This window comes from Parus major, chromosome 3 (assembly GCF_001522545.3).
Source record: "Parus major isolate Abel chromosome 3, Parus_major1.1, whole genome shotgun sequence".
In the NCBI taxonomy this organism is placed as follows: domain Eukaryota; kingdom Metazoa; phylum Chordata; class Aves; order Passeriformes; family Paridae; genus Parus; species Parus major.
Window position 1 is genome coordinate 46,080,929 of NC_031770.1, and position 13,098 is coordinate 46,094,026.

Here is a 13,098-nt window from a genome sequence, read left to right on the forward strand (position 1 = left end):
CCTGGTCCTAATAACACTGCTGAAATAAGTCTCAAGAAATTGCTATTAAGTCAAAAATATGCATTGAAAAATATCATCTGCATATTATAATCCTTTTATATATATACAAGAAACCTTCTAAAAGGTCCAGCAACCTCTGAAATCTGTCACATACATACAGACCCTTTCTACAGGATCTGCAGCATGGATGGCAGAAGCCTCTCTCTGTGAAGAAGCGTTGACTGCAGCTAATGGAACCATATTATAATCACATGCTGCTATGTAGATAATTCTTTCATTCTATACAGACCCAACCTATTTGGTTGAACATCTCTCTTCTATATAGGTCCTCTCCAGTCTGTCTCAAACATCCATGCAAAGCATCCCACTATGTGCAGCATGACAGTGGACCCACAGAACATCCAAAGGGGGACTCACAGCACAAGTTTCACTTCTGCTCTTTGTTTTTAGCAGCATACTCAACTTTTTACAGAATTCTGGACCACTGTTCTTTTGTTTGTTTGTTTGGGTATGTTTTAAAGAGGTTGAACACCCCACTGGTCCCCTCTCCCCTCATCTGCTGCAATCCTCCCCTTTACTGCAACATCAAGCACTCTTAAGAGCTGGCCCTAATTCTACAAGAGTTCTCACAGAAAAAACTCTGAGCCTTTGTTAATTACTAACACCACGTATTGCTCACTGTTAGTTAAGTGCAGCAGCAGAAGAAGGACTTTCATACCTGAGCAGCAGATGTGACTTGCTGGCAAGAACAATCTGGTTTTTTATGAAGAGCCAGGAGGATTCATGTTGTTTTGCGTGCCAATTAAAGCCTTTCAGAAGCATGGTACTTTGTCACGTCATGACACTGTAGTGGGTTAGCTTTTTTTGTAGCACCTTTCATCATCCCCAAACACTTCCAAAACTTAGTTAAGTATTAACCAACTGTGGCCGTGGGAATAATAATTAGAGGGATCTTCCACAGACTTTTTTTTTTTGCCCAGTTTTCAGTGATCAGTTTTGATCTGATCACTGAAAAAAGCTGGAAAGCAATTATCAATTTCATTAAGAGAACATACAGCAAGTCATTGCATTGCAATTATTTTGTTGCAGACTCTAGGTTAAAAGCAAAGCTAAATTTGTGATAAATCCACTATACCAGTTACTTCAGTTACACAAATTTTAAACTGCTGTGGACAGAATAAGTGAAAACTGATGAAGTTGAGTTTTTCTGAAGATAGTGTACACACGTCAGCAAAGGTTGAAAAGAGAAAACCATGTCCCACTCCATTTGTGTTTGCCACCCATCAAGAGGATTCTCATTACAGAACAGCTTTTATGAGCTATTCTCCCACAACAGACCCATCTGCTCCTCTATCTGATACTCATCCAACCTACTTCTAAAAGTATCCAGTGGTAAGTCCATGGCCTCAAAAAAATGATGGCTTTCTTAACTAAAGGGTCCATACTGCCTCAGCACTGTTACCTTGTTTATTCCCAGCTGTTCCTTGGATTTACCCTCTTAGAAATTTCACTTGCCCCTGACCCAAAACTGGGGCACTGCCAACGTGGCAGTCCCACTGTGGTTCAGTTTAACATGCACTGCCCTGCTCTCTTCCCTTGTCCTGTAGCACCTGTCCACTTTATGAAGTAACTACATCTGTCTGACCTACAGCTTTTCCATCTACTCAGGGAGATTCACCTTGTTCTTGGATTGCTTCCACAAGGGGGAGATTTTTGGATCACGGCATATGCCTCTGGTAAGACGACAGTACAGCAGTTGGGCAGCAACAGACTGAGAGAACTGGAGCTGGAGTCTGGGCTGTGCCTCAAGCTGCAGAGGTTCAGGTGGGTGCTGGGCAATCCATGACCTGCAAAAGCAGCAGGCTGGCCAAGAGATGGCTGGAAATGAGAGAGGGGCATTTGAGGAGGAGGTGACCGATGAGCTCCCTTTGAGCCAAGTGACACAGGCACTTAGGAGGTCTGAGCAGGGAGCCTGACCACACCCAGGGAGCCAAGGCAAAGTAAGACACTAATTCTCTAAAGCAACTGCTACTAAAAAAAATAAAGTCTCCAAACACTGAACTGTGAGAAGATTTGGGCAAGAGACAGGGAAGGGAAGACAGCAAAGGGCTCCTACAAGTGTAGTGCCATAAAGGACCTAGCCCTCCTTTGCTTGCTGTGGTCTAGGTTCTCCTGCTTCTTTTGAGACCCATCACAGGCATCTCTTCTGGTCACATGGAGGTTCATCAATCAGTGTGACAGCTCCCTTTCCACACAGAAATCTTCCCTTGAGAAACTGCATTACCTCTGTGTTGGTAAAGGAAAAAGAAAAAAACCACAAACCCCAAAATACTACCCTGTGTTTGGACTGCCGTATGGTGAAGCCTGTCCAAGAGCTGATAGCAACCAATATCTGATAGCTGAAGCTCACTATATCTTAGAACTTTTTTTCCTTTTAAGTAGTTTGGTACCTGTTACAAAAGGGTCTATATATATTTTAAACAAAATTATTTAGGTCAGTTACTTCTCTTGTGGTAAATGATGGCGATGTTTCAGCCAGTGGTGGAGCTTTGCTTAGCAGTTTACCAAAAAACCCAGAATAACTGCATGCAGAATCAACTCCAGAATCTAAGAATAGTGCATCTCATTTTTGTGTGTTTTTTGTCTTGCCTTCCAGGTACTTCTGAGGAGAAGTACTGGGAAACAAGGGGAGAAGTAGTTAGGTTTTCCCAACTTGTCAGGGTGAGACACTATTCACCTATATTTGGGAGGGTGAAAAGGCAGCTGGAGAATGTACTGGTTAGAGAGCAGTTGCACACAAACTCTTGAAGCAAAACACCTGATGCCATATAACCCTAGAGTAGCTTTATTATTTAATCTATAATTTAATAGTTGACCTATAAAATAATTACATTATACTTAAAGCATTTCTTCATTTTTTGTTGTCATTTATAAAACAAGAATTAAATACAGTTTTAACCATTACAAGCTCAACTCAGTTTTTACATAAACACAGCTCCTAGAAGGAGCTTTAAGCTGCAGCATATTCATATTTCAAACTGGTGAAAAACCCAGGCAGGGCATAGCTTAAAGGTAAAGATTCTTGCATGTTTTTCTTACGTGAATTTACTAGGGTGATTTTCTCTCTCTGCTCCAAAATGTCTGACTTTCAGTTCATTCCTTTCAAATGAAGACTGAGATCCCCAGGAGTCTTAGTAGACTGTATTGCCACCTTCCCCCTCTGCACCACACCCACACTCTCAAGACTGAACTGTGCCCATCCTGGGGCTGGCACGATGCCACAGGGCAGCAGCAAGAGCCCCTAAAGCATTCCCTGCACCAGGAGTCTCCCTGTGCACTTCTGACACGTTGGAAGGTCACAGCAGAAAAGCGACTTCTGTTCATGGCACAGGGCTGCCAGACCTGACCAACCTCACCCTGCCCATGCCAGCCCCTGTAAACCGCTTGGAGCTCTGGTGGAGATCAGTCCTGAAAGCCTCTTAGGGAGGCCTGTGTCACATAGTGGAGACCTGTGGCTCTGACAGTGCTGAGCACATTAACCCCTTGAAGTGGCTGCATGGGAGGAGGCTGGTGGGGAGGGGCTCTGGCATCAGGCTGCAGAGGCTGAACTGTGAGACATGCACAGGGAGTCAGCATGTCATTCTTAATTTGTAAGCTTCGGACACGTGTGTGCACACTGGCTTTGGTCTGGGGGAAGGGGCTGGTTTGAGACAGGATTTTAATGCAGCTGGGACTAATACAGATCAGAACTGTAACAAATGGGGTATAGAGGACATGTAAAACTCCATCAACTGAATAACAATATAATATGATTTAAAATGAACTGAAAGTGTTCACCAACACTTATTGTGCAGGTCTCAAAAACTGAGTGGACCACCAATAGTGTAGCAATTACAACTTACTCTCCCTGCTCCCACAGCTGTGACCCATTCCAGCAGCACTGACTGAGGCATTTGTCCTTTAACACTAACACATTAACATGGTTTCCAGTCATGGGAGAGACACCACTCCCAAAACTTGATGACACGTATGTAGCTTTTGTATTCAATCCAGCAATGACCAAACTTTGTCCTTTGTGTGACAGTGCTTTTATACCTTTCGGGACACATCACTCCCTTAAGTGTTCTCTCCCACCGCCCTTCCACCTCCCCTGGTTTGAGCAGGCATAAATATAAGGTCATAAGTGGATGTTGTCCTTTTTGGAGTAAGAAACACACACACATGTATCTAACATACAAAAACCTATCAAAAGCATAGTAAAACCATGTCCATTTTAAACCAGACAACCGACCTAGCAACTGAGTCTCTTAACATATTTTAATCGCTGGCATACTCTGCCACAAGAAAAATATACATGGCTAGGTCTATAATACTTTAAACAGCTGTTTACTATAGCTAGGTTACAAAATAAACATTGCTGCAGAGGCCATGTGTTCAATATACTCTAACCACAACAGCATCAGAACCCACCCTCAGTCTGCTCTGTGGTCACCGTGGCTGACCCAGTGCCTCACCCTCTTCCCCTTGCTTCTGATCTGCCGTTCAGACAACAAGCCCAGAATCATTTGTCATTGCACAATTGAAGCCGTCTTGAGGAGAGGAGCCTCATCGGAGAGTCTCGCTTGCTTTTCACACATTACTGCTCGTTACTCTCCCCAGTCCGTGTCCCCCAGTCCTGGGCAGCACCCCAGCACTTCCAAGTGAGAGAAGCAAGCTCCAGATGAAAGCAAGGGGAAGGCATTCTCAGCTTGTGGAGGGAACTGGAGTGTAGGGCAGAGGGCTTTACTCCACACAGTGGAAACATTTAATGCTGGATTCAGCCAACTGGTCACTTAGATGATCAATCCAAACTTCTGTGAGCCTGCTCCACTCCAGAAGATTCAACTGCCAGATGATATTTAAAATATTTATGGTGAAGTGCCTAACACAGCCGGTTAAAAAGCGTTATTCCAGTAGGCAAGTGACAAGGAACCTTTCCTTGCTGGAGGGATGCCTCCTGAAAGAAAACAAAACATTAAAAAAAAAAAAAAAAAAAAGGGAAAGAAGAAACACACCAACAAAATGGACAGTCTGCTCAGCGGGAGAGGAGAGGCAGCAGTAAAGCTGATGGAGGCAACACCAAGCAGCAGCCACATGCCTGTTCTCACAGTTTGCCTGAGCTGTTCAGATTCACAGACATGCACCGGCACTGCTTGACCTTCTGGATTTTCTTGAGTCGGAAGGGTGGGTCCAGCTCGGGGCACTCCAGCTGCACGGTCGAAGAGGTGACCTTGTGCGGCTTGCAGAAAGCACAGGACTGGAAGGACTCCTCCTCCTTCTTGACGTGCCGCGGGATGTAGAAGGAGTTGCACTGCCCGTAGCAGAAGCGGTTGATGATGGTGCGGCTGATGCAGCCCTCCTCGCTGACAGTCTGCCGCAGCGGCTGCGTCTTGCACCAGTCGCTCTTGAGGTACTTCCTCTCGGTGACCACCAGGGCCTCCTGGCTGGAGGCCAACACCTCCTTGTTCAGCTGCTGCCGCCGCTCCGAGTGGTTGCTGCCGCTGCCTTTGTACGGGGAGGGAATGGCACCCGCAGGGCGGTTCTTCCTGGTGTCCGACACTCGAAGCACTGCTGCCATCAGAAAAACGGACAAGGCGAATTTCCAAACCATCCTGCAAGGACAACGCAAGGCACTGTTAGGAGAAACGTATTTCCAAACCACAGAGCTGGAATGGAGCTGGTACTTCACACACGCTTTTAGAAGAAGTGGAGATCTTATCGCCTTTATAATCCCATCACTTTTCCTAGATTAGCTCTATTCTTGGGTGATTACATATCATGAAGAGGCCAGGCGGCCCTTTGGAAAGTCAGACTGCTCCCCCTCAGCCCTCTCCAAACTCTCCAGCCACTTGGCTTTTCCCCACAGGGACACTAATGCTTTGAGGCTGAAGTGGTGGTTTTACAGCAGCTTCAGCCGGAAACATTTGCTCCTTCTCTGTGAAATCCTGGGCCAAACAGCTGGGCAAAATCCTGGCTAGCAAAGGCTCAAGAGCCTCTTGCCAAGATGGTGAAAGCTGATTTTGGGATGGCAAGGGAATCCCAGGTTACACAAAGTGCATGCCCATGTCTCTTCAGCCCCCAAGTCCCAGCCCAGCCTCACGCCCCACAGAAGTAGCAAGGGGTGTCCAAAAAACTATTTTTATTATTTTAAATTGCTTCTGAAGTTTCTTAGGGCTCTTATGGCACTTACAGGCTTGTATTTGTTGTCTTTGTATGAAGCCAGAATCTTGACGGATTTATTTTTGCAGTAAGAGGAAATGCTTAAACACAACTTCGAGGACTTCACAACTGCAAGGCCTCTTGGGAAAATGGTTTAAGAAGGTTTGTAAACATGAGAGGATTCAATATTTATTTTTGATTTTAAGGAATAAGTTACCACATAAGTTTGTTGCTAAGTTAAAATAGTCAGCCAGATAGCAAAAATATTTTTTTCCTATGGTTGCCTATTATGTATTCTTGTTCTGTGGAGCATCTCTTGCCAGCTCTCATCCAAATCCATTTTAGTAATGTGTCTCAATGTGCTTCCAGAACATCAGCCTAGGTGCACTAGACTTCCTTATAAAGTCAATGCTCGGTCGTGAACTGCTCATTTGGCAGTTCATTTCATATCCCTCTCCATGGGAAAGGAGAACAGAGGATCTCTTCAGTGCCAGAAGTGGGTGCACAGAAGCTTCCCATTTGGAGACTAGAACACTTCCAAGTCTTTCTGAAGTGCTCTATTCACCTTTATTCTTAATGGATATTTTTACAGCGTACAGAAGAAAGACTTATCCCTCTCCTCAAGGTAAAGCTTCAAACCCTTCCAAGTAATATTTATTTTTTTTTTTGCTTTAGAGAGATGCCTAGACAAAAAAACTGCCATCACACTGGTAATTATATCTAACACTTCCATTTAGAAAACAGGTCACTTTCCAAACAATGACACCAAAAGATAAAAAAAGTGCTTGCCATAAAGGCACAAAAGAAGACAATAGCAGTAACAAATGCTTCTCACCTAATAAAGCTGACCTAACATGTTTAACTTCTGTGGAGATAAAGAAAAGGAACTACTCTGGCAGACTAAGTGAGATAACATTGCTTAAGGCTATTTTCTAAGTCTACAAGATCTCAATGTCAGACTTGGACTAAATCTCTAAAGGGAGAAGCCTGAAGTGTTGAAGGAAACAAAAGTGATAATCATATAGCTGTAAACAGAGGATGTTCTGATGCAGAGTTAAATTTCACCAGAGTGTTTGCTTGAAACAGAACCACCTTTAAATGGAAACCAGTATTTCTAAACCACAAAAAAGTTCATTCATCTGCAACCACGCCATCTCCCCACTGAACACCCACTGTAGCCATGGGTACTTTAAATCAGTGGCCTATTTTCACACTGCTTAGCATTCAGCATGCAAGTCCAAGAAGTTTTGTCCAGAGCCTTTAAACGAAGCAAGACTAGACTTGGCTTTGCTGGCATGTATTGTCGCCAAGTTCACTGGATGTCAACCCACACAGCCAGGCCAAAACCTAATCAGGTAATTAGTTTCAGTTGAATATAGCGTTCCATGTTTCCTTTGAAACTGTTCTCATGTTATTCTGCACTGACGGCTGCATTTCAGTAGTAGATAAAACAACTGATTGCCAGTGCTTTGTGTTTTATATAGAAAGGGGAGGAAAAGAAACCAGATTTACAAACCTTTGTCTTCTAGAAAAAGACAGAGGTGAGCTCTCCACAAGTTTATGGCCTTATGCCACACTTCTCAGGCACACTCTTCTGCTCTTTTGAAACACAAGAGATACTCGTGCCTCGCCAGTCTCATTCTGTGATCCTGGCATAGAAGAGGACAGCAAAGGTCAGCAGGAGAGACACACCCTTTCCCCCACCCCTCCTCTTTTCTTGGGATGATCTTTAAGGTCTTTTCCAACTTCCATGACTCTACAATTCTGTGAAACCCCGTGTTACCACGGCTGCCCTTTCTCTTCATAAAATGTAACTTGAAAGGACATAAAATTTCCTTTTTGTGTCAAGAGTGGTGGTCAAGCAGAACTGCTACACAGAAATTCAGGAAACCTGACAGAGTAACTAACAACTCAACATCTGTAATATAGAGAAAAACTATAGCAGTATTCTAATTGCTTAAATGGTTTTATGTAGGCATGGAGAGACATTCAATAGAGTAAGTAGGATTTATTCAGTAAGTATGTGTTTATAACTAATAAAGCATTATTAATCAAAGCCACTATTGTACAGTTATAAACCAAACACTGCAATACATGCAAGTACTTCTACAGACAGGTAGGAATGCACAACTTATTTCAGTCATTGATCTTTATCAAACTTGAACCTTAAAATATTTACATAATGGAGTAACAATCTATTCTACACTAGGAGGTCAAATGTGCATTCTGTCAGATAGTGGAATTTCTAATCACAGTGTTACCCCTTACTAGCCTGCAAATCACCCCTTTCTAAGCCCTGGCACACAAATCCCCTATTCAAGCAAGTAAGGGTGCAAACAAGGTCACACGATGCCAGCAACTTGCCAAGGACTACACGTGTATTTTCAGCACTCACATGCAAAGAGAAGAGATACTTCAGGCCTCCCAAAGAAAGAGAACCTTTTGGCAAACTCAATTTGAATGCAAAGCAAGACGGTGAATGCTGTCTGTCTGCAGACAGAGCGGGATGAGAAGAAACACAAAACGTACTGGGGAAGAATCTGACTTTTGGCAAGGACAGGGCAGTTCTGCCCTACATAGATGGAAGAGAATGAAACAGCATGTGGCTGAGACCATGCAAGTGAGATCTGCCTCAAGATACCAACGCCCCTTCAACTTGCACCAGTGCCAGTCTGGGCCCCCATTCCTGCTGCACTGGGGTCCCCATAGCAGACCCAGTGGCAGCTCCTTTGTGACAGGTTTCAACTTCTTCAAGCATTGTTGCCAGCTGCTGCCAGTTCCCCCCACACTTTTTTTAAAGTGCATGAGCTGAGAATAACTTAACTTTACACAAGACACCCAACAAGGCCTGGCTGCATTTACGTATCACATGGCAAGTTTTTTCTCCTTCAGAAACGGAAATCAGCATCAAGTATGAGTTCATAAACTCATCAAACCCAACATGCTGGGGTTGGGCTGTCAGGCCCAGGAGTGTAAAAAATCCTTGGCCATGGAAGCGAGAATGTCAAAATCCAGCTGTCATTCACAGGTCAGGTCACTGTGCTGGGAGGGGAAAACCAGGAATCACTGTGTCTGCCCTTAGCTTTATTTCTCCTTTGTATCCAATTACTGTGTAACATAAAGTACCTACCAAGGCAGGCTCCCTTTTACATGCTAACCTCTTGGTCCTACAACTCATACATTCTCAAAAGTAATCCAGCTCCAGAGCATGGATTGGTGTAACCCCCAAAATAGATTATAGTTTTGTGCTTAGGGAAGTCCTCTCTGGATTGGAGCACTGGATTTGCTTTCAGAATTCAAGATCATCATTTTCTGAGAAGTCCCCCTGAGAAGAAGTGGGTGCTACTTCTGAAAGGCAGGGCAGGAGGTAACACCAGTGCCCATCTGTGCTGAGTGGCCGCTCCAGTGTTTCCTCTGATTTTCAAAGTCATGACCAGTTTCTCAGCTCAGGATTCAGATTCTTACTGGGAATTCCTATTCTGAAGATCAGCCTACTTCAAGCTGGCAAGTGGACAGAAAGAAAAAGGGATATAACTGAAAGATCACTGTGATATTTTACATTAGGTGCTCAGGAAATCAGGAGGTGTGAGACCCATCTGTTTGTTTTAGCACCTACTTTGTAGCACCTACAGAGCAGTCAGCATTATCAGCATTCCTGGAAGTATCCAACTCTCTGATACAGGTATGACACAATCATCTCTCCACCAGGTCTTTCTGGAGGGAATTCAGAAATAAAAGTCTTATGCAATTTAAAACAAACCAAAACAACAAAATACAACAACAACAACAAAAAAATCCCATCAACCAAAAAAAACCCAATCCACAACCAAAAAATCCAAACCTGCAAAACCTATCTCACCATGGAATTTGAGACTTTACCAATTCAGCTTAATCACAGCATGGATTCATAAGGAAGAAGACTTAGTACTATAAACCTGTCATACACCCATCAGAAGTACAGTCTCAAATACTGTGAGAGCCAGTGGCTGGGAAGATGATAAACAAATTTTGGTTTTTTTTTTCCTTTTTGAAAAATTTAAATTTAGTTAGCAGCTGCAGAGCTTCCCTTGGACAAATATTTCTCTGTAACTACCAGCAAAATGCAGGCATTACAGACTAGATTAAATCAGGCCCCATTACGTAGTACAGTACATAGACGGCCACATTTCACCACCTGTATCACTTGCTTCCAGTTTCCACACTGCAAACTTCAGAGACATGAGAGATCTCCTCAGGGGTCACTTGAGTGTGGCTGAATGCAGGAAGCCTGCATTTTTTTCTAGTCTCCATTTACTTTCATATTAGACCTAGTCAGAAAAAGAATCTGTATAAACCAGTCATACGTATAATAATGTAAGAACACGATGTACATGGTTAGTTCTCACATTTAAGATGGGACACAAGAAGCGTTCCTTGAAGACAAGCCAGGCCATAGCTTTTCAAAGAACTAAAACTTGGCTTTAGCAACAGATGTGGAAAGCCAGGAAATATCAGATTCTCTACCAGGAAGCCAAAAATGCTATTTATTTAATTTATTAATAGTTAGGCTTGATTCTAATGGTAAAGTGTTCTCATAAAGACCTCAATAAAGACTAATCAGGCATCTTTGTGCAAGGGAGGTATTTGGTGCTAATTTTTCTCTTTTAGCTATCCTTTGGAAACTATTTCTCCCATGTTCCAACAGCATTAGCAGTTACTGAACACTGTGCTGTATCTCCTGTTGCAGAGACATGGGCGTCTTATTAAATCATTCCATCATTAATAGATTCCCATTACTAAATTGCCAAGAGTGAGGCCAGTTACAACAACAAAGCATGCAGGAGTCTGGGCAGACCAAACTTTTAAAAATGTAAAAAACACAATACAGCAGCTAGGATTCAGTTATTCAGATCTGCTTTATAGCAGTAGCTACCATGTTCTAGGAGTACAACCCATCACTTTTCAAAACAACTTCACAAAACACAAAAAACAATTACTTAAATACAAATAAATGCCATTACAGAAATTTACAGGCAGGAATTTTTCCATTCTTGTCCTCCAAGAACCTTCTATAGTGATTTGAAAAAAAGCTATTTTGTTGCATCACAGCCCTAACAGTAGATGTCTGGGGGAGAAAACATTTCTTTCAGACTTAATAAATTCCTAGCACCCTCACTGGCTCACATGGATGGAGATCCTTCTCTCTCCCTCCTTTTCTTTTGCACCAACACCTCTCCCCCAGAGAGTCAAGACTGTCTACAAGGAACACCAAGAAGCTTTGAAAGAACCAGGAAAGGTCCTCCCGTAGGCTGGATGTCCCAGGAGCCACACTCTACTGTGTGAGCTCTTGCTCTGTTTTTTGAAAGGGGGAGATGAAGTTAGGTTTCAACAATGACAGCCTGCATTCTTCAGAACAGGACAAGATTTCCCCAATAATGCCAGAACTTAGAAATTCTCCTTATCAAGACAGTTCCTGAAAACTGTGAACTTAAATTATTGAAAAATAAAGTAATTAATCAACAAAATGGATGTAGAAAACACTGGTGGAGACAGTCTATGCTTCTTGAAAGGATGTTGCACTATATTAATTCAGCTCACACTGAATAGATTTTCTACTTCCAAGAGCTTTATCTTGAATTTTCACTGAAAAGGCTGAAAGTTTAGAAGAATTCTTGATCCATGCACAAAAATATAAGAGAAACCAACAACTCAGCCAATTTTCCTGTCTTTCAGCAATATGTTATGTGTTAATTTTAGGACAGAAGGAAACTGGAAAGTAAAGTAACCCTTGACACTAAAACTAACCAGCTTGAATGCTGGGTTTTTCCTCCTCATCTTGTCCTCTCTCTTTCTTATCTGCCTTTACTGCCAACAGAAATTCATGTTTAAAACCACTGAACTATTCTTTCCTTCAAGAACTAAAGACAAGCTCATTTGAAACCTGTTTAAATGTAGCTGGTCACTTCATTAGTGTTAAAGGATCACACTACTCCAGCAGTTTCAGTTTCCACTCTCATCCTGCCACCAAGTATATTGACCTAAATACTGTATCACTGATTTATAGTATTAGGCTCTTCGTAGGCTGAATCCTTCTTATCTTGCACAGCTTGCAAACCTTTGGGGTTTTCTGTTCCGTTTTTTTAAAGTAGTATTAGTGCTGGAGGAATAGAGAATTAGAATAGATAATTTTTTAAAGCCAGGACCAGGAGTTTGTGAGGAGAATCACTGGTTGTAAACTACAGCTCCAGAAGACCGGACAGAGGGGGAAGGAAAGTATTGATGAAGTCAGCCCTGGTATTTTGACATACTTTCATCATTAAGGAGATGGAAGTAGGGTTAAACCACTTGGAATAAATATAAAGAGATTGTCAGAGAAGTAAAAATGAAAGAGGGAAGGTTGGACCATCTGGAATTAAATCTGGCCAAGCACGTCAATGAGAACAAGAAGTGTTTCTTCAAATGTAACTATAACAAAAGGAAAACTAAGGATAATGTGGATGCTTCACTAAATGGATTGGGGATGCTGGTAACAGAAGATGCAGAGTTGCCGAACATCTTCTTTGCACTGGTCTGAAATGACATCTCTTAGGCATCTTTGACCCAGGAGAACAGTGTAAAGGAATGTTGGAAGGCAGGACTGGCTTAGAGAACACCTAAGCAAATTTGACATCCACAAGTCCATGGGCCCTGACAGGCTGCGTCCATGAGTGCTGAAAGAACTGGTGGACACCATAGCAAGACTGCTCACAATCATCTTTGAAAGGCCATGGCAGTCAGGAGAGGTGCCAGGACTGGAAGAAAGTAAATGTCACACCCCAGTCTTCAGCAAGTGCAAGAAGGGGAACCCAGAGAACTACTGGCCAGTCAGCCTCACCTCAACCCTGAGAAAAGTGATGGAACACCTCATTCTGGAGTCCAACT

General features: G+C 42.9%; 1 protein-coding gene across 4 annotated transcripts in view; it reads right to left on the minus strand.

Annotated features, from left to right (window-relative positions):
• The window catches only part of GREM2 (gremlin 2, DAN family BMP antagonist), a 47,695-nt gene that overhangs the window by 3,578 nt on the left and 31,019 nt on the right, over window positions 1-13,098 (minus strand). Inside the window, exons 2-3 of one of the 4 annotated variants that reach the window (XM_015622039.3) lie at window positions 5,138-5,651; window positions 2,822-4,996 (exon numbers count right to left, since the gene is read on the minus strand). In XM_015622039.3, coding sequence (XP_015477525.1) covers window positions 5,144-5,650 — 507 coding nt within the window. In that variant the 5' untranslated portion in view covers window position 5,651 and the 3' untranslated portion in view covers window positions 2,822-4,996; window positions 5,138-5,143. Of the gene's footprint in view, window positions 1-718; window positions 5,652-7,714; window positions 9,946-13,098 lie in introns of those variants that run through there. The other 3 variants (XM_033512684.1, XR_004496357.1, XM_015622037.2) reach the window with 3 other exon arrangements.